We start from the raw sequence: 26068 nt of genomic DNA, 5'->3' as shown, positions 1-26068 counted from the left end.
TCAACGATCGCCTCCTAAACTTAAATGGTGTTGCTGGAATGGCTCGATCAGGAGGCATCCAGCGACACCAAAAATGTCCTTGGGATGGACTGTGACCGCTCCAGAGAGCGGTCACAGCCGCAGCTGCCGGTGATCTTCGCCATCAGCTAGACGGCGGCGGCCCGGGAAAAAAAACAATAAAGACGAAAAAGTTTGCTAGATGGTCTCCAGACCCTCTAGAGAACTCTGGCTCCACTTGCAGGTTGAACACAGGTACTCCATTCAACCATGCAAGTCAATGGAGCCCAGCTTTCTAATCACAGTGTGATTAGTAAAAAATGTAAAAATAAAATAAAATTAATAATAATTAGAAAAAAATAGTAAAAAAAACAGTAAAATGTAAAAATAATTTCCCACTGATGATCAGGGGAACCTTCAAGTTGAAAAAAAATTTTAAATTTTTTTTTAAAAAAGGAAAAAAAAAAAAAAAATATATAGAAAAAATATATTTTTGTGAGCAAGTCCTAAAATTAGCATATTAGCTTAAAACAATTCTGTTGAATTGGCCGGGTTCAACAATGTCCCAAATAACACGGGGGGAAGGATGGTCACACATCTAATTTCCAATTAGAAAAATGCACACGTACCAAATGTGGCCTTTTAGTTCCCCCCAAAAATGCAAACCCATGCATGTGGGGTATCACTGCGCTCAGGAGATGTTGCTGAACACATATTGGGGTGTCGTGTGACAGCGGCATAAACCAGGAGCTGTAAATTGATACATAAAGTAGGTGTGTGGGGGAAAAATACACACAAAAAAATACTACTGCAAACGTTGAAAAAATTCTGGTGGTAAAATGTGTGCATGCAAAGAGTTAAAATACTAGCATTTAAAATACCCTGGGGTGTCTAGTTTTCAAAAATATATGGTTTTGTTGGGCACACTAAAATGGCCCGGCTCAAAGATGTACCAAATAGGGCATGGGCAGTGGATCCCCAAATGCCAAAGTTCAACATTGAAAAATGTGCATGCCCCAAATGTGGCCCTTTTGCCCCCAAACAGCCAGGCAAAATCATTCATGTGAGGTATCGCTGTACTCAGGAGATGTTGCTGAACACATATTGGGGTGTTTTGTGATAGTAACATATACGAGAACCTTTTAATTCTTACCTGAAGTAAAATGTGTGTGAAAAAACAAATGCAAAAAAATGACTACCACAAAGTTTGACAAAGACTGGTGGTAGATATGGTGCATGGAAAGAGTAAAAATACTAGCATTTGGAATACCCTGGGCTGTCTAGTTTTCAAAAATATATGACTTGATGGGGTAAATTGCATTGGCTGGCTTCAAAGATACCCGAAATGGCACATGGGGGAAGAATTACCAGATTTCGAAAAAATGGCTTTGAAATAGCAAAATGCTACCTGTACTTATTGCTAAAAAAAAGCAAAAAAGCAAAAAAAAGCAAAAAAACATAAAAACATTGGGTATTTCTAAACTCAGGACAAATAGTAGAATCTATGCGTAGTCGTGGGCTAAGCATGCTATGGCAATAATATGTGACGGAATCTCCAATCTTGTTATCTTAGAAAGGGGTTCTCTTCATGTCCTTGTCTAGTCTATTCTGTTTAGTCCTGTTATTTCTGTATAGTCTTGTCATGTGTAACCTAGTCAGTCTTGTCAGCCCTGTACTCTGTTGTCCTGTCCTCTGAGCCCCGGCAGAGGGATGTCCTGTCCTGAGCCCCGGCAGAGGGATGTCCTGTCCTGAGCCCCGGCAGAGGGATGTCCTGTCCTGAGCCCCGGCAGAGGGGTGTCCTGTCCTGAGTCCTGGCAGAGGGGTGTCCTGTGCCCCGGCAGAGGGGTGTCCTGTCCTGTGCCCTGGCAGAGGGGTGTCCTGTCCTATTTATGTCGGATCTTGTGTGTAGCTTGTCCCTGTAACCTGTATTCCTGATTCTGTAACCTGTTTCTACTCCTTTGGCTCTGTCCTGCCTTTTCTGTCCATAGCTGCCAGAGATCTCTATATCCTGTTATCTGCACTGAATATCTCCTGCTGCTATCTCAACCTTCTGGTATGTGTCCACAGAATCCTGATGGCCCAACACTCAGGGAAGTGTGGTTACCCTGCATCTGGTCCTGTTACTCCGCTCTTGCACGGGGACTCCTGAAATTCCACCATTGGGCGTTGTGGGTCATTACAGTCATCTGTATAGACGTATGGTCATAGGCACAAGGTCAGGAGTTCACAGAGTGGAGTCTGCAGCGCTTTCGGCTCGTCAGCCGTTTCTGCCTGGACTTTGCTTCTCCGTTATTCTGGTTCCGGTGTTCTGTCAGCTCGTCCTGCCTGTTATGAAGCATGCCTGTTTCTGGACCTGTGTCTGCAAGAGTCGGCTTCCTCATATCTGTTCAGTTAACCTGATTCCTGCTTGGAGGAGGTCGGTCTGCTAGGCAGTGTTCCTAATCTCCAGCCCCTGCTATTGAGTGGACTTGCGCCTTGACCAGGGAATCCGTACGTGGTGACTCCAACCAGCAAAGCAGTAGTGCTGGCTAGCGGTCGCTCTTTAAGGTGGCTTCGAGAGGTTCTCTCAGGCAATGTCACAGTTCCATCGCTTTTGATGCTGAATCCAGCCAGCAAAGTGGTAGTGCTGGTCACCGAAGGACTCTCCTTCTGAAGAGATTCCAGAATCCTGAAGATGCTGGTTCCTGGGTTGACTTGTTCACACAGTGCTCCTGTCAGAGAGTGGGCCTTCAGTCTGTGGATGTTTCTGTTCGCGTCCGGAGTCTGCTCATTCGGAGGGGGATACTGTCACGCCCCATCCCGGCTGCATATGTCTGGTTTCCCGTTTCACTACAGTTCCCCTGTCTCGCTACAATCCATTCCTAGATTTCCTTATGCTCTGTCCTGCACATTTGATTCTTAGATTCCTTAGATGATTTGTCATACCCTTCATGTAGTGTAGTACCAGTTAGAAATCTTTGTGTCATCTGCAAATAGGCATATCTTCCTTTACAAACCACCGGTCTACCACTGATAAATAAATAGAACAAGTCATACGACAGAACTTCGCTGGTACCCATTTGAGCCAAGGATTTACACTCAATTGCATTTAATCCACCCCCATTATATGCAGGGGTCAACTCAGGGCCGGCCCTACCATGGACCAGAGTGGGGCAATTGCTGCAGACGGCACTTTGCCGCCCCAAGCCCCCCCTTTTTTTTTTTTTTTTTTTTTAAAGCGGAAGAGAGAGAGGGCGGCGAGTGGTTTTCGCTTACCCGCTTGCCGCCCCTCTCTCTCCTCTGCGACCCCTCTAGCTCGGTCTCAGTGCCGGCTTGTAATGCTGAGCGCCGGAAGATGACGTCATTTCTGGCGCTCAGCATTACAAGCCGGCACCGAGACCGAGCAGGAAGACTCGCCGCAGGACTGCTGAAAGGTAAGTACAAAGTGGGGGGGGATATTGTAGATAATAAGGAGGGAGAGGAAGGGTAGATAATAGGGAGGGAGAGGAAAGGTAGATAATAGGGAGGGAGAGGAAGGGTAGATAATGGGGGAGGGCAGCAGAGGAAAGGTAGATAATGGGGGGGGGGCATTTTAAACTTCGCCCCAGGTGGCATTATGCCTTGGGCCGGCCCTGGGTCAACTGCCTTTAATAAAATCAAAGTAAACTACACACAGCATATTGTTCCATCCTCGTATTGCTTCATCAATCCTTGAAAAAAATTAAACATTGGCCTGATATACCGTATTGGCTCGAATATAGGCCGCACTTTTTCCCCCACTTTAAGTCTTTAAAGTGGGGGTGCGGCCTATATTCGGGGTCTAGCGCCCGACGCCCGGGACATGCAGTTCCGGGTGCCGGGCAGGCAGCAGGGTTAGGATACAGATCCCCCGCAGCGGTGGAGGGGACCTGCATCCTACTCTCTGATACGCTCAGACAGCCTCCCCTGCCAGCACTTCCCACGGGGGAGGTTGTCTAACCTCTGCCCTCAAGATTTACCGGCACCGGACGTTGTATACGCGTATTGCGTAGATGTCCCCCGCCGGCCCCGCAGGACACCCGGGAGTCTGCTCTGCTAAGTCAGGGGGGCAGAGTGGTAGCATATCTTGGGGGGGGGGACAGTGGCAGCATATCTCGGGGGGAGGACAGTGGCAGCATATCTCGAGGGGGGAGGACAGAGTGACAGCATATCTCGGGGGGACAGAGTGGCAGAATATCTCGGGGGGGGCATATCTATTAAAAAAACTTTTTCTTTAAAAAAGCACCAAACTTTTAGGGTGCGGCCTATATACGGGGGCGGGCTTATATCCGAGCCAATACGGTAATTTCCCTACAGTTAATCTATGTTGCCTCTGTTCTTAAAAGGATATTATAGTTAAAATAAGCAATTTTGTTTCTTTTTATGGTAATGCCATTAATTTCCCTACTACTAAAGTAAGACACAGGCCTTTACTTCCCAGAGATGTTTCATTCTGCTTTCGAACGGCTTAAAAATAAGTTTGTTACGGCTCCCGTATTGAGACATCCAGATCCACAACTGCCGCTTGTCCTAGAGGTTGACGCATCCGAACCCGGGGTTGGAGCTGTTCTCTCCCAAAGGGCTTCTTATAGTGGTCCGCTACATCCCTGTGGTTATTTTTCAAGGAGATCCAATCCACCTGGGCTTAGAACGGCATTAGAACAGGCATGGAAGACGCTCTTGTACTCCTGTTTACTCGCCTGGGGATAAGCTGTGGCTGTCTACTAAATACCTGAGACCCAGGGTACCCTCCATTAAACTAGCTCCATGCTTCATCGGCCCCTTTCCTATCATTCGCCGTGTGAACCCAGTAGCCTATGAACTCTCGTTACCCAGAACGCTCCGTATTCCACGAGTATTTCATGTCTGTCTGCTTAAACCGCTGATTTGCAATCACTTTACCACTCCTAGTTCACGTGTCACAGAGGCTCCTGTCGGAGGTACTTCGAAACAGATCCCTCAAGGTTTGCAGCACCTGGCCCATTGGATAGGACTAGGTCCATAGGATCGTTCCTGGGTTCCTGATGCACGCCTTTCTCGCCAGATGACGAGTTTGTCTTGGCAAGGGTCGCCCCAGTTCACACTCACGGCAGCCACAGTGAAGGAGGGGGAGACCCCCCACCTCCACACAGCAGCCTCAGCCACTGCAGAGAAGGGGAAGACCCCCACCCCCCCACAGCAGCCTCAGCCACCGAGAAGGGGAGACCTCCCACCTCCCCACAGCAGCCTCAGCCACCGAGAAGGGGAGACCTCCCACCTCCCCACAGCAGCCTCAGCCACCGTGGAGAAGGGGAGACCTCCCACCTCCCCACAGCAGCCTCAGCCACCGAGGAGAAGGGGAGACCTCCCACCTCCCCACAGCAGCCTCAGCCACCGAGGAGAAGGGGAGACCTCCCACCTCCCCACAGCAGCCTCAGCCACCGTGGAGAAGGGGAGACCTCCCACCTCCACACAGCAGCCTCAGCCACCACGGTGAAGGGGGAGACCCCCGCCTCTGCTCTACAGCAGCCTCAGCAAAGAAGGGGGAGACCCCCTGCCTCCACACAGCAGCCTCTGCTGCCACAAGCAGGAGACTGTTCCGGCTCCTTCATCCTGACACAGTCCTCTTCACGTCCTTCACTGGCGCCGGCAGAGATTACCTCACCTTATATAGGGAGGTTACGTGCACGACACACTCACGATGGCGGGCGACGGAAGTGACATAACGAGACTTTGAAAATTTGTAGGGAAACTCTAAATTGGCGCCAAAACCCTTGTACCTATTTAAGAGACTCAGAAACCTTCAGACCTTGCCTTCCGATGGTCATGCCTATTCCTCAGTACGCATTTCTGTTTCAGTTTCCTGTTGCTGATCTGGCTTGTCCATTGTTACTCCCGATTTCTGGTATCCTGACATCGGCTTGTTCTATGATGTTCCTGTTCTCTGGTTCCCTGATCTCGGCCTGGCTGACCTTGAACCCTTATCTCGGTCCTGCCTGATATCAGTGTCTCCACCTACGCTCTGTGTGGCAGACATTGTATATCTTTAATATATATATTAACTTAATTTAGATTTTATGTTTTCCACTTTCCTAATTTTTTATTTGCTACATCTACTACGGTTTTTGATGCAATTCTATCACTGTGGTCTCATGTGGTACTGCATTATTAAACCTATTTCCATGAAGTATACCAGCAAACATTAGAAAAATGTTTTTTATTTTAGAACTAATAAAGTTAAAAGTCACTACATTATGAAGGAGTGTGCCTCCAGAAACCATTAAACTAATGTTGCCAAGAAACTTTCAAAATGCCACCTTCTCCCTGACATCCTCAGGTTCTTGACAGAGAGGATTTATGTGCAAATCAAAATATCATGTTCAGGGAAGAACACAGAACATTTTATACAGATAAAGATTTTAAAAAGATATGGCAACATTTTTCTAAGACAGTCTTAAGTACAATTCCTCCACATCCCCAAACACATTTCCCCCGTTTAGCTAGTTGCCCTTTTCAAAACACACACACTTCTACATCCTAAATCAATGATGGGAAGCAGCAGCTATCATAAGCAAGGACTGGTAAATCTAGAAAACACTCAGTGTTTTCACAGTCTGAAATTACATAGTAACAATTTATTTGTTTCTGCACTGTCCTTTGTCATGAGCACTTCCAATCTTCTTGCAAAGGTGATTCAAGTTGCAAAACATTGGATTTATCATGTTGGATGAAGAAATTCAATCTTATGGAGCAGTTCGGCAGCACCCTAGTTAGTTACATCTGTCCTCCCAAATAAATTAATTCCACAAATGGAAAAGTTTTCACCATTTTGCATTTACCCAAACTCATGATCTACTGCAAACCATTTATGGTTTCTCACATACAGCTTTATATGGAACCTTGGAGATGATCTGCTTTGCTGTGCACTTAATTCTTGAGTTATTAAATACAATTTTCCGTGCAACCACACATAAATACCCCCCAGTTAGCCACAGTGGTGTGATGAATCAGGTCCTCAAGAGAAAGCAGGCTCTGCGTGATTCCCCACTAAGGCTGGAGGAGCACGAGGGCTCTGCCTGGGTGCAGGACGAACAAGTGGTGGTGGGCGTGGTTGGAGCAAACGCCCTGGCTGAAGTGGAGGGGGCTGGCGGTGCAGCGTGGGAGCCGAGGGCAATGCTGGACGGAGGAGGGGAGGAGGAAGGGAGAGTGTGGCAGCTGGTGGCAGTGTCTGGCAAGATGATGAAACAGATGTGATCTGTACCTACGGCGAAAAACAAAATACGTCATTACAAATGTAGAGCAGACTTTCAGACTTTAACCACATAGTTACTCAGGTGCTTCAAGGAAACCCCTCACCTGGAGTACAGATGTTTGATATAGATATAGGGAGGGGAAAAAAATAAAAATCACATTGTACCAAAAGGGGACTCCTTCTCGACTCCAAAGACAATCAGACTTTTTCCTACATCAACATTACCTAACAATAGAAACCCTGAATTTTATGATTGTTTTATACAGGGTCATCATCTTCCACAGCACTGCAACAGTGTATAACATAATTTGAGTTACAGAAACAATAGGTTTGGAAGGCCCTGCTCAAATGAACTTACAATCTAGAAGGAGGTAGTGTATATTACAAAAGAAGTAAAGGTGCCACTCTTAGAGATAGCTCAGCTTATCTGTGGCTAGTCTAAAAGAAGATGGGAGAAAGGGCATAAGCTTGTAGACATCCCTAAAGAAGTATTTGTTGGGAGATTATCTGAAGGACCAGAGGGGCACGGGGAAAAACTGATAAAGAAATCTTGCAAGCATGCATGAGAACTAGAAATCAGAGCACAGGACAGACAACTTATTGGATGAGCAATGAGACCATGTAAGAGTGTATTTGGAGATGAGTGAGATTTAAGTAGGGGACCAGCTAAATATAGCTTTGAAAGTAAGAGTCAGGATTTTGAATTGAATCCTGAAGCACACAGGCAGCCAGTGAAGAGACTGACAGAGGGGAGAGTTGTTAGTAAAGTGATGGGCGAGGAAGAGAAGTCTGGCAACAACATTCATTGTGGATTCCAGAGGGGAGCCGGTAATAAGGGAGACCAGTTAAGACAGAGTTACAATAGCCAAGATGGGACATAACGACAGCATGAACAACAGCCTTAGTAGCATCTTGTACGCTACAAAGACATCATTTTTTTCTGTATTACACTAAATCTGCCCAAAACAACTCATTTTGTGCATGCCACATGTTAAATGAACTTCACTAAACAAAACAAAAAAATTCCCAAAGATAAGGTAAAAACTCCTTCCCCACAGGCCGACGATCTACATTGGAAAAAAATACCGTATTTGCTCGATTATAAGACAACCCCCAAAATCTGACAATTTAGGGGGGGAAAAAAAACCTATAAGATGACCCTATAGGAAAAAAGTTTTACTAGTAAATATTAATTAACTTTTTCATATTTAATAAAAGCTATTTTTTTTGTTTTTCTTTTATTTGCCAACCTGCCCCCAGTTATGCACATCTGCCCCCAGGCTTGCCACTCTGCCCCAGAAATGCCCTATACCCCCCCTATATGCCACTCTGCCTCCCTGATATGCCTTATACAATCCTATATGCCACTCTGCCCCATTAAATGCCCTTTAACCCCCTATATGCCACTCTGCCTCCAGCGTTGCGGGGAACTCTCCTCTCTGGCAGCCCGGGAAGATATGCGCGATGTGCGTAGACAACCTCCGCTGCTGCCCGCACTTTCGCCGGCGCACGCTGATAGAAGCCCCGGTGGAGGTGCCGGCAGCAGCTGAGGTTACCAGATGGGAGGATCCAGGTCCCCTGCAGCGCTGTGGGGGATCTGGATCTTAGTCTCATAGTCACACCTCTATTTGAGACGACCTTGATTATAACCATTTGCTCTGAAAAAACCTCGTCTTATAATCGAGCAAATACGGTAGTTCTGCGTTAAACCTAAACACATGCACTTTTGAGATTTTTTTTCTTTCCCATATTTTAAAAAGTATTTAAAAAAAGGATAAAGTAAAAGCTGAATATCATCCTAGGAAAAATAGGAATGTACCAGAAGAAACTAAATTTTACAGAGCGAAATTGCAGCTATTTAAAACAGAAGCAAATACTTGAGGAAAATTCCAGAAGGTCACTAATATATATTTATCTATACATAAACTACATGTAATGTACCACCACTTATACACGTATATACACATACATTCACACACTGACAGGGTCAAGATGATGGCAATACAGTGGCATGCATAGAAAGGTGGAAAGAGATATTTCACCTCGTCATCTTCCTCACTAGCTGTCTGAGAAGAACTAACAGTTTTGCTAGTGGCATCAGTGGATGTAGCAGGTGCAGTAAGTTCCTGTTCAGCCTCCCACTCTTGCAGTACTTCTTCTAGGTTAAAGCGTCTCCGGTAACTTATAAAGAAAGTCTTCACCTGGGATGGAGTTTTATTGCCCAGAACCTCTGCGATGGCCTGGAAATCTTTGCCATATTTTCTAACAGCTGAGGAAGGAAGACAGTGGTCAAGCTTTGGATTTATATAAAGTTATTAGATTAAACAATGACTCTCCACAGTACTTGTCATCCCTTATCATTTTGAATTGGAACCAGCTCTCTATTCCTAGACTTTGTACCATCTATGTTGGTAGTTTTGATATCTGTCACAAGAAACACTCACCTTGCACAGCCAGCAGCTGTTCATCTGTGGTCCAGCGAGAATTCAGTTTAACATTCAACTAGAGGAGAAAAAAGGCATTTATATGAAAGTGTGCAGAGAACAGACTTACTGAAACTTCATTAGAAACATTGCAGTTAAGAATACAAAGAGCATGAAAGATATAAAGTGTTAGCTCTGTCATACCTCTGGAGGTTTCATCTCACCAAGTCCTCCATCAAGGCTTTGCTTCAAACTACTATTCATTTGTTTAATGTTCTGCACCTGAGAAAGAGAGAGGTGTGACATGTTTGTTAACAGAGCATTAAAATATTACAATATTTTTCCTGTTAGCAGTTTTTAGAGCAATGATTTATGGCATAAAAAGGTAAGAAAGGGCATTAGTTGATGAGTGTTGACATAATGCCATAATCTTACCCATTTCACCTTTTTAGTAGTGGTGTGTCTATTTTACTATTTGGCTATTTTAAATCTGTATTTTACAAAGGAAATGTGAAATGAGTAAGATGCATTATGCCAACACTTCATAGATTGTGCTTCAGTCAGAATATGTGCAACAAATATTTGCATGGAATGAAGTTGTAGTCCCCCCTTCCCACTGATGTTTAATGCGTCTGCTTTCCAGGAAAAAAGCCACTCTAATGCCAAAGGGACCTAGTAAACTAGACAGCCAAGTGAATACATTTGTTGACTTTATAATACCGTATTTGCTCGATTATAAGACGAGGTTTTTTTCAGAGCAAATGCTCTGAAAAATACCCCTCGTCTTCTAATCGGGGTCGTCTTCTAATCAGACCTCAAATAGAGTCTGATTAGGAGACTAAGATCCAGATCCCCCGCACCGCTGCAGGGGACCTGGATCCTCCTGTCTCACCCCCCCCCCCCATCATACACACTTACCGGTGCTTCCTGCTGTATTGCCGGGGCAGCGGGTTGACGTCTACGCGATCCGCGTAGACAACGTCCGCTGCAGCCGGAAGGAGGTGTGGCTAGCAGCGGGGGTTGTCTGCGTCCGTCGCGTAGACCTTCCCCGACTGTCAGAGATCTCTGATCTCTGACAGCCGGGGAAAGTATACGCGACGGACGCATACAAACCCCCGCTGCCAACTCCACCTCCTTCCGGCTGCAGCAGAAGGCGACGTCAACCCACTGCCCCGGCTGGAAGCACCGGTAAGAGAGGGCTGAGAGGGGAGAGAGGGGAGAGAGGAGAGAGGAGAGGGGAGGGGGGGGAGAGAGTGTGTGTGTGTGTGTTAGTTAAATGGGGGCATAGGGCATTTCTGGAGTGGCGTTAAGGGGGCATTTAATAGAGCACTCTGCCTCCTGAAATGCCTTATACCTCCCTATATGCCACTCTGCCCCATAATATGCCTTTTAACCCCCTAAATGCCAGAGTGGCATATAGGGGTATAAGGCATTTCTGGAGGCAGAGTGCTCTATACAATGCCTTTTAACTCCCTTAATGCCACTCTGCCTCCTGAAATGCCTTATACCTCCCTATATGCCACTCTGCCCCATAATATGCATTTTAACCCCCTAAATGCCAGAATGGGATATAGGGGTATAAGGCATTTCTGGAGGCAGAGTGGCATATAGGGGGTCAAAAGGCATACCATGGGGCACAGTGGCATATAGAGGGTTAAAAGGCATATCATGGGCCACAGTGCCATATTGGTGTGGCAAGCCTGGGGGCAGATGTGCGTAACTGGGGGACAGGCTGGAAAATACAAGAAATAAAAACAAAAAAAAATTTTTTCTCAATCATAGCTTTTATTAAAAAAAATAGTTTACATGAATTAACATTTACTGGTAAAACTTTTTTCCTTTAGGGTTGTCTTATATTCAGGCTTTTTCTTTTTTCCTAAGTTAATATTCAGATTTTGGGGGGTCGTCTTATAATCAGGGTCGTCTTATAATCGAGCAAATACGGTAGGTTTGTTCAGTGCTCTATATTATAGTTATTTGGGACAATGCTGTACACACAGCACTCCTCGCTCATTGTGGAGGCCAAGAAGGTAATCACAGTTTTCCTTGTTTCCATAAAAATACAATTATTATAAAACAATTGAATCCCATTTTAATGCAAAAGTGTTCATTGAATCTATTAACATGAACCACTTATGGCATGGAATACATATTTTGTGTTCTTAATGTGTTAATCAATGGAAAACCCAGGGGAGGATGGGTAAGTTGGCTGCTCCAGAATAAAGATTGTATGTCACTACCAGATGTTTGTTTTCTCTTTGTGAGTTTTACTTGCATATTCCACTAGTGACTAGAGTAACAAGAAAGTTGGAGAGTAGTTACTCCATGGCTAGATACTTTCTCTGCTGATGGGCATTTCTTCGTGGTATAGGATGGTGAAAATATATCCTCCATTTGTCTTCTATCACTTTAAGTTACAGAAAACAAGTACAATCAACGTGATACAATAATTGGTCAAGTTGAATTACAGTACAAGCTTTCAAGACATCTTCAAGAATATTTCAAGAACACTTGTCCCTGAGAATTGGAGGCATTGATTGCAGACCAATCATGTTGGTATTCGGCATCTCGACAAATTCTAGAACGACTTCAAGTCTTCCATACCAAATTCAATAAAGTGGCTCCACGTTTTAATGTAGTGTATATAATGGGCCATCTCACTGGTGTGCCTATAGAAGCTATTCTTACCCTTTGGGGTGAGGAAGTTCTCCAAGTATTTTAGGCAGCATAGTGAATCCATTTTAAATAGACGTGGCTATCGATTTATAGAGAAGCAGTCTACAAAAGTGTTAAATATTTCCCATCACTCACACTGTTAACTTTGCATGGCATTCATTATTTAGGTGATACTATACTTTTGAAGAATAGTTATTGTTCCCTCTCTGTACCGTTTGTGTCTCTCAGTATGTGCTAGTATATAATTCCTCCCCCTTTTAACACCCTGGTATTTACTTATTTGCATCCAAACCAAAAAGTCAGGAACGCTAAGTACGTCAGTATACTGCTCAATTTACAAGTAGAGTTAAAAAGAAACTATTGAAGTATTTCATAAGTGCTTTTAGATCTTCAGTTTACATATTTACTGTCCATATTTCACATGGGTTGATCTCTTTCAGCCAGTAATCCTAAGAAAGCAAGTTTAACTTCCTCCCCAACAAAACCCAGATTCCTTCTCTTCAACCTTCCAATTCTTATGCAATGAAGCAATGAGTTCTATTAAACCCATTTTGTAGTGTTACTTAACCGTTTCTCCTGACCTGGCACTTCAGTGAAATGAGTTGGTTATCCAGATGGCACAGAGTGAGTGCTGGCATTTCTGGAGTGGCACACACACCGGCAATGTCACTTTTGCTGAGGTACATGCCTTTGGGGGGGCGGCGACGTGAGCGCAGGGGGTGATGTCTGTACTGAGAGACCAAAGGATCCTTCCTCACAGGACCGGGCTTTCCACCCCCTGCTGCTGATTTTTGGGGGTCCAAAACCTAGTTCAAAAGAAACAAAACAAAGAGAGGGGTTGGAATGTGGCAGCTGTTTATAGGGTTTGAGGTTAGGGAAATTAGGATGAAATGGACAAGTAAAGCAGGAAATACTACCCAGTCTATTTAGTGACTGGGAGAGGACCAGTCAGTAACTACCAGAGAGAAGAGCGACTAAAGTAACAATAATAGAGAATAGTCATTTAAGGCATTTTTGTTTCTTACCTCTTTCTTCGTCTCTGCTGTATCTTGCTCAGCATCACTTGTTGTCTTGTGTGGTTCATCACCTTCATCATTACTGGAGGCAAGTAAGTTGTCATTAAATTTCCTTTATTAAGATTCTGTTTTTTTCCTAAGCTTTCCGTCACTTTCACGCATCTTTAATACAACCCAAAACTCCTCCTCCTTACAACAGCTCTTTACTTATGGTAACCCCTCTTTTAAAGTCCCTTTCTTACCCCTCATCCCTCTTGCTCTGTAGACGACGGGCTTGTCTGTCCATCACACTGGTTCGGCTTCGTGTTTTCTTCCAAGAGTAATAATACTTCACTAGGCTGGGGATTAGTTTATCTGGAAGCTATGGAAGCAGAGGCTTCTTTATTGGTGTATTAGACTAACTTTTCAAAAAAATTCAGTCAGTAAGTGTGATTATGTAGTCAGCTTCCATTTGCAAGCATGTGAGAAGAGTAAATATCATGACTTTATATTCAAATAGTATTGGAAAGTCTCACCATTTGTTGTATACGCTGAAAGCATTTCCCATGAAAGCTAAACGCCTGCTCAAACAGCACCTTGTCTTCTACACTCCACTCATCAGGAAACGGTGTAAAATTTGCTAGATCAGCGAGGGACCGTTCTACGTCATGTTTGTGCCAAAGTAGCATCCCCAGAGCCTGCCAAACATACATGTGACAAGAACATATAGTACAGAAAGCGTAGAAATAAATGAACTGGTTAAATGAAAATTGGAATAAAACAGCGGAAGCACATAGACTTTACAAACAGAAGGTTGCACACTGCATTAGTAATATAAGTAGAGATTAAGTATGGGATGGCAAAGGACAAAATGAAACACAGACGCAGCAATCTTACCTGCTCCACGTTGTATCCATGTTTCTCCTTTGCCATAGTAATATATTCATTCACTGAGGAAGAAAGAAAGAATGTGCACATTAATGGAAATACTTGTTACCCTTCTTTTTGCAAACAAGTATTTTTTTTTTTTTTTTTAAATAAAAGCATTTTACCACCTTACCCTCTGGGTGGCGGGAGTGAGAAAAACTGAAATTTGCAACGCTCTGCTGCTGTTTAACAGAGCTCTGCAAATTAAATCACTTACAAATAAACCATTTAGCATTAATCACTACGGTTACAGCCATATTAGGGGCTTAAAGGCAGCAACCTTTTTTTGTGTTAGAAAAGTGATAAACATTCTATGGCCAACATGCAGCTTTCTCATTTCCCCATTTCACTTCTGTTAGAACTGGGTAAATTGGCCACTGGTTGGGTTAGGGATTGTTCAAGAACCTTTACTGCACTCCAGAAAGACCATACAGATCTACCAAATATGAGATACACGGTTGCCAACCATGTACCATTTGACACTGAAAGTTAATTGCATCCTTCACAGTGGAGAATTCCCCATTGAGTGATTTATTTTTCAACTGGGTGTACAGCCAACTAATGCAAATTCAAACACATGGGCCACTTTGATACAATTATAAAAACTGCAACAAGCCAATCTGACACAATGAATCCTGCCCTACTGACAAACACACACACTACAGTTAGACATACTAATGCAAACTAAAAATCAGTAACCATTCTCAGCCAAAACAAAGTACACTGAAACACACATACCACATCTCTTACATATTTATCACACTCACACTAACCATTATCAGTAATCTCTGTCCCATGCAGTCCAAATAGCTAAAGCAGGGTCATATGATTTTGCTGAGCAAGCTCCTCCTAATCACCGAGAGTTATCAACAACAAACATTGGAGTCATAAATTGTGAGATTCTTGAAACACATACATACACACGTGTGTAATGTAACTGTGAAAATAATAGCATGTTTATTTGTATATACCAATGATCCCCTATTCAACCCCTTCAAGTCTGGTGACGTACCAGGTACATCATGCTTAGGTGAGCTCATTGGTTCTGTGATGTACCAAGTACGGCGTGTAAAAAAAATGCCTCCACATTGCCACAATCATGGTGACCACGGGGGCACTGCTGCTGCCATTTGCAACCCTTCCAAGCCTTTGATCGCTCCTACAGGAGCAATTCTCCAAGCTCAACGTGCAATCACCAGTAAACGGGGAAGAGGGACATTTGCTGCTTGGGTACCAGCCTCAACATTTCCCAGCTGCCCGATCGCTCCATTAGAGCGACAGTGCAGTGTTCAATGTCGCAGAATTTTAGGGGTTAATACGGGTTTCTCGCGGGGCACTGCTGCTGGTCTGCCTGGAACCCTGGGCAGATCAGCAACAGCAAAAAAGAGCCCCCACGAGCCCTTGATCACTCCTACAGGAGCAATCATGGAGGCTTCTCCCCGCAATTGCTGGTTTACTGGCAATAACGTTCCTTCTGCCAGAGGCAGCTGCAGGGACAGGGCTGCAAAATTCTGTTTTCCATATTAGTGTGGAGACCAGCCCTAACCATCCTGTGCTGCCCAATTGCTCCATTAAGAACAGCGTTCAACTGTGTATGACACGATCATGGCATTGAAGGGGTTAATATTTTTTTGCCACAGTCCTCACAAGCTTGTGGGGACTAAATCACACTCAATACTGTGGTCCTACGGATAAAACAAAAAAAGAAAGAGAAATAACAGCACTACCCCAGAAAGTCAAGTGTGCTTCCAAGTCAATTGCTGTTAGTTAAGATCACTCCTTGCCTATAAAAGTGATATGATCATTATGGCAGCCCCTGGATGACCTTGCCCTTGAAAGAGAGAAGGGTTATTTAAGGTTATAATAAAATAAAATAAAATATGTGATACATAATTATTTCGGTCTCAGTGATCAATGTCAGTGGCCTACAGTGGGGCAAAAAAGTATTTAGTCAGCCACCAATTGTGCAAGTTCTCCCACTTACAAAGATGAGAGAGGGCTGTAATTTTCACCATAGATACACTACAACTATGAGAGACAGAATGAGACAACAAAGTCCATAAATCACATTGTCTGATTTTTAAAGAATTTATTTGCAAATTATGGTGGAAAATAAGTATTTGGTCAATAACAAAAGTTCATATCAATACTTTGTTATATACCCTTTGTTGGCAATGACAGAGGTCAAACGTTTTCTGTAAGTCTTCACAAGGTTTTCACAAACTGTTGCTGGTATTTTAGACCATTCCTCCATGCAGATCTCCTCTAGAGCAGTGATGTTTTGGGGCTGTCGCTGGGCAACACAGACTTTCAACTCCCTCCAAATATTTTCTATGGGGTTGAGATCTGGAGACTGGCTAGGCCACTCCAGGACCTTGAAATGCTTCTTACGAAGCCAATCCTTCGTTGCCCGGGCGGTGTGTTTGGGATCATTGTCATGCTGAAAGACCCACCCAGCCACGTTTCATCTTCAATGCCCTTGCTGATGGAAGGAGGTTTTCACTCAAAATCTCACGATACATGGCCCCATTCATTCTTTCCTTTACACGGATCAGTCGTCCTGATCCTTTTGCAGAAAAACAGCCCCAAAGCAGGATGTTTCCACCCCCATGGTTCACCATAGGTATGGTGTTCTTTGGATGCAACTCAGCATCCTTTCTCCTCCAAACACGACGAGTTGCGTTTCTACCAAAAAGTTCTACCTTGGTTTCATCTGACCATATGACATTCGCCCAATCCTCTTCTGGATCATCCAAATTCTCTCTAGCAAACTTCAGACGGGCCCGGATATGTACTGGCTTAAGCAGGGGGACACGTCTGGCACTGCATGATTTGAGTCCCTGGGGGCGTAGTGTGTTACTGATTGTTACTTTGGTCCCAGCTCTCTGCAGGTCATTCACTAGGTCCCCCTGTGTGGTTCTGGGATTTTTGCTTACCGTTCTTGTGATCATTTGACACCACAGGGTGGTGCCCCAGATCGAGGGAGATTATCAGTAGTCCTGTATGTCTTCCATTTTCGAATAATTGCTCCCATAGTTGATTTCTTCACACCAAGCTGCTTGCCTATTGCAGATTCAGTCTTCCCAGCCTGGTGCAGGTCTACAATTTTGATTCTGGTGTCCTTCGACAGCTCTTTGGTCTTGGCCATAGTGGGGTTTGGAGTGTGACCGTTTGAAGTTTTGGACAGGTGTCTTTTATACTGATAAGTTCAAACAGGTGCCATTAATAAAGGTAACTAGTGGAGGACAGAGGAGACTCTTAAAGAAGATGTTACAGGTCTGTGAGAGCCAGATATCTTGCTTGTTTGTAGGTGACCAAATACTTATTTTACTGAGGAATTTACCAATGAATTCATTAGAAATCCTACAATGTGATTTCCTGTATTCTCTCCCCCCATTCTGTCTCTCATAGTTGAAGTGTACCTATGGTGAAAATTACAATTGCACAATTGGTGGCTGACTAAATACTTTTTTGCCCCACTGTAAATGGGTTACTTGTTTTTTTCCCCCAGCTGTGTCTCTGTACAAGCTTATAAAAGGCTAGTGGCCAGATATTTTTCATACATTCAGTAACCTCTATTGGCCATTTATGATGAATCAGTTGGTATTTTAGTATGTATTGTGTGCCATCTAGATCTTGTATAGCCATCCAATAATCTCCATTGGTCATAAATGATTATTTTGTTGGTATTATGATTTGTATTAAGATTAACAATTAACCAGGGCCAGACTGGGACTGAAAAGCAGCCCTGGAAACATTTGGAGAGCAGCCCCATATAGTTTATCTCGCGGTCAAGCTCTTGTACCCACACACACCCCTTATACATACCCGAGTCACACTATTTGCCATACAAATAACTATAAAACATTATTTTTATCACATTATTTGTATTATAATGCCAGAAAGCAAAAGTGTTAAAAGGCCCTAATAAATTAAATACATTACGCATAATGGAATCAAACAAACTGCAAACATTTTTAGATGAAAAAGTTCCATTTTATTCAGTGGAACAAAACAGTGATCACATTATTCTTCACGATATTCTTGTAAGAAACTTGTATTTCTTTATTAATTCATGTAAACTATTTTTTCATATTTAATAAAAGCTATTGTTGAGACATTTTTGGTTTTTGTTTTTATTTCCTTTTATTTGCCAACCTGCCCCCTCAGTTATGCACATTTTCCCGAGGCTTGCCACTCTGCCCCTGATATGCCTTTTAACCCCCTATATGCCCCTCTGCCTCCAGAAATGCCTTATACACCAGATATGCCACTCTGCCATATACCGGGTTAAAAGGCATATCATGGGACAGAGTGGCATATAGGGGGTATAAGGCATTTCTGGAGGCAGAGTGGCATATAGGGGGTTAAAAGGCATTTATAGAGGCAGAGTAACATATTAGGGGTTAAAAGGCATTTCTGGAGACAGAGTGGCATAAAGGGGTTAAAAGGCATATCATGGGGCACTGCCTCCAGAAAAGCCTTATGCCCCCTATATGCCACTCTGCCTCCCTGATATGCCTTATACCCTCCTATATGCCACTCTGCTCCATGATATGCATTTTAACCCCCTATATGCCACTCTGCCTCCAGATCTGCCTTGTAGCCACGACATCCGGTGCTCCAGTGCGAGGGGGCGGAGCTTTCACCCTTCACGCTGCTCCCATCACTCGGTGGCCATCAGATTGCCCGAGCTACTTTAACACTTTTTTTTTTTTTTTTTTTTATTTAATATGCCGGATAAATAAATAAATAAAAAGTATTAAAGTAGCTCCGGCCGGCGCCATCAGCACGCATCGGCCGTTTAGATTAGATTTCCAGCAATCTGATGGCCGCATAGTGACAGGAGCAGCGTGAGCGGTGAAAGCTCCGTGCGAGGGGGCGGAGCTTTCACCCCTCACGCTGCTCCCATCACTAGGCGGCCATCGCACACGGCCGCTGGGTGCTGATGCCGGCCGGCGCTACTTTAATATATTTATTTAAATGTTAAAAAAAAGTATTAATAAAAATAATAAAAAAAAGAATTAAAGTAGCGCCGGCCGGATCAGCCATTTAGATTAGATTTTGGGCAATTGTCCCCCTGCCCAGCCCGGCCCTGGCGCCGGAGGAGATTTCCAATCTCGCTCGCAGCCGCTCAGTGGCTGTTTCAATGGTAGTTTGCCGGCCGCCCGGCCCACGGATCTGCCGGCCCGCCGGGAAATTTCCCGGTATCCCGGTGGGCCAGTCCGGCCCTGCAATTAACTATAAGAGACTTATTATAGTATATTAGTTTTAGGGGGTTATTTTGCTGACATTATGACATCAAGAATTGTGAATCTTATTGCAAATCATGAATAATTATATGAATGTACATTGTTGTAATTTAAGTCATATGTGATTTAGATTACATTTGTGTAATTCACATTATATGTATTTCTGATTATATATTTATTAATATTTTGATTTACATATGATGAATTGATTATAAATTAATGAATTGTACTTTACTTATTTGTTCTACTTGGAATATTTAGTCCATGATGTAAAGGGTTAAGGGGGATGTGCTGTTTGTGTCCCATTTTGTACTGCTTAATTACACTTATGTCTTTATTGTTTTATTTAATTATGCCCTAATATATCAAGGGTGTAACCTTCCCTTTGAATCAGGCTGCTTTAGATTAAGCACAAGTGTGAAGTCTGGTCCTGCTGACTGAGGTTGTTGATTGCTGCTGTCCAAGGACAGGAATAAAGTATCTTTAGATTTTATTTTATTGCCATTAACCTGAAATATGTTACTGTGTCTCAAATGAGACGTGGACCTAAAAAACTGATCTGTCAAAATTCCATATTTAAAAAGGAATGCGCATGTTCCAATTTTGAACTCGCAGTGCCTTAGAGGCATGCCCTACTCATGCATATGGGTTTTCCTGTACTTGGAGGAGGTTCTGAATACAAATCACAAGTTGTTTCAGTCATTTCACATACCCAGGGAAAGAAATTACTGAAATACTGTGTTTGGATAGAATGGGGTTGTTATAAATGAAGAAAATTTTTACGGCAATGTTTAGGACAGACTGGCACTAAAATGGTTAAATCAAAAGTGTTAGAATTCCCCTAGTGAAATAATTTGAAACGTCAATGTTCAAAAAATATTTATAGTTTTGTTTAGCAGTTTTTCTTTTTCTGGCCACTATTGGGGCCCAACACCAAGCTTATCACCTTTTTAAAAATCTTGTATAGAAACAGTGATGCGCGCCATCAATAATTAACCAAAATAAGTAAGTGCCAAAATAAATGAAATACCAGACATATGAGGTGTTTACAAAAACAGGATAAATACCTAAATACATTGGTTTTTGCCCCCCCCCCATTTGTTCTGGTTATGTATAGTTTTTATAGGTGAAACCTTTTTTTCTTTATTTTCCCCACATTTTAGCTATTTCTCACACTAAATGATGGTATATATATATATTATTATAAGAAAGTCCTACTTGTCCTAAAACAATCAAACCAAAAAAAAAAACTATATTTTGTGGGGGTGGGCTTAATGAGTTAGTGGGCAATGCCAGTTGAATAAAGACATAGCAAAAACACAAAAACTGCTCTGGTCTGGTGTTCGCATTGGACACACAATAGCATTTTGCAGCATCCTGTTAAATTCCTGTACAACAAATAAATGGAGAAAGTATTAAAACTCACACTTTGCATCAGACACAATATGATTTGGTGACCAGACAAGCATTCCCTTCATTTCTGCGTTACTTAGCGCAGGAGAGTACTCTGTAAATTAGAATGAAAAAGAAAGAAAGGAAGTGTAAGGTGAGGGACTGAAGTGAAAGGCTGCATTCTCGTTACTGTCCTAGTAATGACAAAATACATTGAAGGTATTGCTTTATGTAGTTTATACACTGCTGTTAATTCAAAATAAACGTTACATTGGACAAGATGTTGGAAAAGTTTTAGGCAGGTGTGAAAATATGCTGTTAAGTAAGAATGCTTTCAAAAATAGGCATGTTAAAAGTATATTTTTAACATTAACAACATGAATGAACAGAAGAAGAATCTAAATCAAATTAATTTTTGGTGTGACCACACTTTGTCTTCCAAAACAGCATCTATTGTTCTAGGTACACTTACATACATTTTTTTTTTTTTAAAGGAACTCGACAGGTAGGTTGTTCCAAACATCACAGATAACTAACCAAGGTTGTTCTGTGGATTTAGGCAGCCACAGTTACTTCTCTTCATGTAACCCCAGACAGACTCAGTTATGTTAAGATCAAGGCTTTTAGGGGGCCATCCTATCACTTTCAGGACCCCTTGTTCTTATTCATGCTAAAGATGGTTCTTAATGACTTTGAATGTATGTTTGGGGCCATTGCATGTATGGAACCTGTGCATCACAATACAGAGCACCATATTTAAGGACTGTACTTAAATACACAGTTAATACATGATCTAAATTACAAGTATAAAGTCTCCTTTTGTTTTTTTAAACTAGCATGGAGTGACTCCAAAAGTGGTTAGCAAAACAGGAATATACTTCATAACTGCAAAAACTTTATGAAAAGCAATACCTGGATGGAAATATCAACACACTACACCACCGGTGTTTAAATAAAAATCCAATTATATTAGGGAACAGTGAGATTTGAGGATTTTGAGGGAATTATGCAGTTACCTGGTTTACATTGTGGAATCTGAGCCTGGTAGTCAGAACCCACTCGTATCATGCTGTCTGTAAAAAGAACACAAGTGAGAGGTAGTTAATATCTAAGCTTCAAAGCATTGTCCACCAGCTCACATTCACTGCAGCAGATAGAAGAGATTGTTAGGCTGTAAACTCCAGACAACCACTGGACCATGGGAAAAATTAAAACTTTAACCAGCATAGTATAGGAGCAAGAGGGTTACATACACAGCCTGACACAAAGTAAAGTTGATACATAAAAGGAAGAATATAGGTGGGTAAAACTTCCTTTCAGTTACAAAGAAGCAAGCATGTAACAAGAAGACATTGGTAGAAAAAACTGGCCAGTTAAATAATAAAATTGAAGAGATAGTTAGGGACAGGCAAAGCAGACTAACAAGTAGCGGGGTTGGAAAAATTTGAAGCAAATAGTCCAAATATTGGAAGAAGAAAAAAGGGCAGGACAAGCAAAGTATGTGCCACCAAAAGAGAAACCCACTATTTTGTTGATTTGGTAGCACTTACCGGTACTTTGCTTGTGTTGCATGTTTTCTCCAGCATTAACCTGAGCTCACATTAAAATCAGTGGGTGTTGCAACAGCCAATCTCATTGACCAAACTGCATTCATGTGATTGGCTGCTGCTATTCCCACTGAATAGAATGAGTTCTATTGAACATGTGCAAGAAGCATACTGAAGAATGCTTGCTGCTCTAAATAGAGGTTCTCAAATGAGCTGTAAAATAAGACAAAACTCTTAATTTGTAACTCATATCACAAAATATTTGCAACGATTCAGAGAGAGAAGCTAATGGAGAGAAATAATCATGTAGATCCAAGAAATAGAAGTCAAAATGTGAATGGTATACATATAAGGTGGATATCTATATACATGCAACCAACACAGTGGTTTATTTACAGTACAGAACAGTAAAATATAGTAATGGGAAAGTGACAGCAATTAGTGTAACTTAATACATTAACTAAAACCACATTTAGCAGTCAGTTTTTTAGAGATGTTTAGTTTAAAATTTCAGCTTGTGTATCTAAACTGAAAGAGAAAATGGAAGAAATTTAAGTGATTTCAGAACAGGTAGCCGTAAGACTTTATGCTATAATGGAGGGAATCAGAACAGGAGACTAGGTCAGATAAAGAGACGACAACAAGCAACACTGCAAGGCTGCAAGGGGGAGTCAGAGAAGGACAGAAATGCACAGGCGGAGGTGAGAAAGTAGGCACATAAAAGAAATTAGGAAAAAGAAATTAGGAAAAAGAGACCAGGCCAGATAAAGACAGAAAGAGAGACACAGCAAGAAGCACTATAAGAAATAGAGGATGAAAGACACAAAGGGCAGGCAGACCAAGCCTGTTGAAATAGGGGTAGAACGGAAGGCAGAACATGCTAGGACAGAGAGGAAAGAAAGGGCAGCAGAGTATTTTAGAACAGGAAACAGAGGGCAGGCAGATCACGCTCAGGGGGAAAAGGGAAGGCAGAGCATGACCGGTAAAATGGACGAAGGACCAGGTGGGAGGAGAAAAATCACAAAGACCAAAGTTAGCGGTGCTACTATAACATATCATCAGTGCTAAAAGTAACAGCATTAGAGAAAGGATAGGGTTCAAAAATAGATGAGACATTAAATAAACAAAAACAAACTGAATAAAGTCCTAGACCAGAAGAAAGAGGCAACAGCAGGCCAGATAAGAGAGATGGACATGGAGGATACAGTGCTAACCAGACAATAGTGAAAAAGCAGGCAGTGTGCAGACAGTACTAGGCCAGGCATCAGTGAAAAAGAAAGCAGATAGTGCTTAGGGAAGACAATGGTGAAAAAGGAGGGTGGGCCGGGACCAGGCAACACTACAGACAGAGTAAGAGATGGGAAAAGGAAGCACTAGGCCACAAGCATTAGAGCATGTTTGGGGCAGCAGCATTAGGCCAGATTAGACAGAGGCGAGGTTGCTGTAGTACCAGGACAAACTAGAGAGGAGGAGGAGGGGGGGTGGATAACAAAAGGAAAAAAAAGAGAGAGGAAAGCACAGGAAGCCTAGAGAGAAACCGAGATGTGTTCCTTTACAACACTGTGCTCAATCAATAAGAACATGCAAAGCTAAATAAAGGATATGGGTAGCAGGCGCCTGAACCATGGATGGAGATTATAATAAATAAATAAAAAAAGGCAAGGCCATGCAATACGAAAGCATGTAATAGTGATGAGGAAAACAGTAGGCAGACCTAAAGGGAAGAAACAGGGAAAGCACAGATCTGGATGAAGCAGTAGTGAAAAAACACTAGGGGGTTAAACAATGCCTCAAATGGGGAGCAGTGTGCATTGGTGGGAGTGGGATCCACACAAAATAACCAGAGATTACAAGTGAATAGGAATAAGAAGATGTCCAGAGAGGGGTGGGGTAAGGATGAGATGTGCTACCAGCAGACTGAAGAAGAGTCTGAAACAAAAAGGGGTTAAGCATGGAGAGGAAGGCAAACAACAATGTTAGATAAGCAGGTACCCATGACAACATGAAACAATCTTTTTGGGGCTGTGGTTTAACCTCCTCCCTGCCAATATCTTACAAATATTTTTTGGTACATTTCTGCCAATCATATCAACTCACTACAATTCATTAACCTTTCCTGCCATTGACTTTTTAAATGACCTGGCAGAGCATAGTCAGTCCCCTCCAATAACCTGGTTATAGTGATATTTGAGAATTTAATGTAACCAGTTTCCTGCCATTTCCATATAATCTGTCTCACAATGATCCTGTAAAGCATACATTAACCCTTGTGCTGCCGGCTCCTCAGCATTGTTTAACCCATTCTCCTGCAATTACTTTGCCCCTCACCCCTGGGAGTCTCGTCCTCGCTGCTGTCCTCTTCCGAATTGCTGGCCAGACTGTCCGATTTTGCTCTGTTGCGGGAGATGATTGCAGTGGAGCCAATGGATTTCTCCATCACGGATGGCATTCCTCGTTCCCTTTATCCTTCACTCTCAGACAGAGTTTATCTGAAAATAAAAAAATACATTTGTGACAAAAACAATTAAAAAAGGCAAAATAAATTACTAAAATTAATAAATGCCTAAAACCACTAAAATAAACCAAAAAATGCGTAGAAGACAAAGGTCTGGAAGTGAAAGGATTAAAAGTGCTGGGATCTGATAACCAGGGCATTATGCGGGCTAACCATAGGTAATAAATGCTTCCAAATTATCACATGGAGTGAAACCGGACAAAGGACTGCAAGTTAAAGGACGAGTGAGACTTTCAAAATAACGAGACTTCAAAAAGAAATGTAGGAATTAGAATCCCAATAATAAGAACTAACTTTAAAACGGAACACATATGATAATAGCCCGTGAGATAAAATAAAAACGGAGGCAGAGGAACGAACCAAAGGGCACGAAACACTTGAGAGACATTACAAAGAGAGTGGCAATATTCGGAGGGGTGCGTATAACGAGAGGTAAGAGTGTTGGGAGTTGCTGGGCTTTGTGTATAAATATACCTGGAGCTTTGTCTTTGTACGCAGGGAGCAAGGTTTGCAGACTTAACGTATCCAATGGAAGGAAGGAAGCACAGGATGTGGGGTGTATGGAGGGAGTGTGAGAGCAGGACACAGTACAAGCAACGGGAGTCCTTTAGTCTCCTATGCTGTTCATTCACAATGAGAGTCAACCACATACAGGCTGCTCACGGATAAAGATCCGGCAGAACCGGCTCACACAGTCGGACGCATCCCTCCGCCACCTAGACTAGTCTCCTTTATTAGAGCGCACAGCTGTCGATATCACCCAATGTGACCTCCTCGCTTTTCTCTCTGAAATTCCTCCTCCTTGTCTGTTTCGTTCTAGGCACCCATATCCATACACCATCTTCCACACGGTTACACCACATTTTTACTTGGTTTATCACCCTCCTCCAGTAGCCCCGGATATAGTATTTTAAAAAACGATATCTATCTAACACGACCCATGTTCTACCCTGCCACGTTCCAACTCTTCCGCTTCTTCTGCTTCTCCTCACTAATGCCCCTCTAACTCCGCATGCACTTACTGTTCTTCTTTACTAACAACCTTGCCCACCTTTCTTATGTCATCTTCCACCCTTGCTTCCTTCACTAGCTTCCAGTGTTTCCCTCGTATTTATT

At 42.8% G+C, this 26068-nt stretch overlaps 1 protein-coding gene across 1 annotated transcript; it reads right to left on the bottom strand.

Annotated features, from left to right (window-relative positions):
• Positions 1 to 6988: 6988 nt before the first annotated feature.
• LOC149281728 (REST corepressor 2-like) lies at positions 6989 to 24886 on the bottom strand. Its single transcript, XM_089499060.1, has 12 exons — positions 24766 to 24886; positions 21907 to 21963; positions 20925 to 21005; positions 14217 to 14269; positions 13856 to 14017; positions 13583 to 13701; positions 13350 to 13422; positions 12906 to 13130; positions 9853 to 9930; positions 9670 to 9727; positions 9268 to 9494; positions 6989 to 7234 (listed from the first exon to the last, which is right to left on the bottom strand). Exons 1-12 carry the CDS (start codon positions 24884 to 24886, stop codon positions 6989 to 6991), a joined length of 1500 nt encoding a protein of 499 aa, XP_089355186.1.
• Positions 24887 to 26068: the final 1182 nt, after the last annotated feature.

This window comes from Sceloporus occidentalis, unplaced genomic scaffold (assembly GCF_023333645.1).
Source record: "Sceloporus occidentalis isolate IW3139 unplaced genomic scaffold, rSceOcc1.0.p SCAF_128, whole genome shotgun sequence".
Taxonomy (NCBI): domain Eukaryota; kingdom Metazoa; phylum Chordata; class Lepidosauria; order Squamata; family Phrynosomatidae; genus Sceloporus; species Sceloporus occidentalis.
This window is presented reverse-complemented; position numbering and strand designations above follow the sequence as displayed.

Bases quoted from the DNA above. Each gene is read 5' to 3' on its own strand.
- LOC149281728 (XM_089499060.1), bottom strand. From the start codon at position 24,886: ATGCCATCCGTGATGGAGAAATCCATTGGCTCCACTGCAATCATCTCC. The intron at 13,702-13,855 runs GTGAGACTTTCC...CTGCTTCCATAG, and splicing joins TTCAGCGTATACAACAAATG to CTTCCAGATAAACTAATCCC. The intron at 9,728-9,852 runs GTATGACAGAGC...TTTCTCCTCTAG, and splicing joins GTGAGATGAAACCTCCAGAG to TTGAATGTTAAACTGAATTC.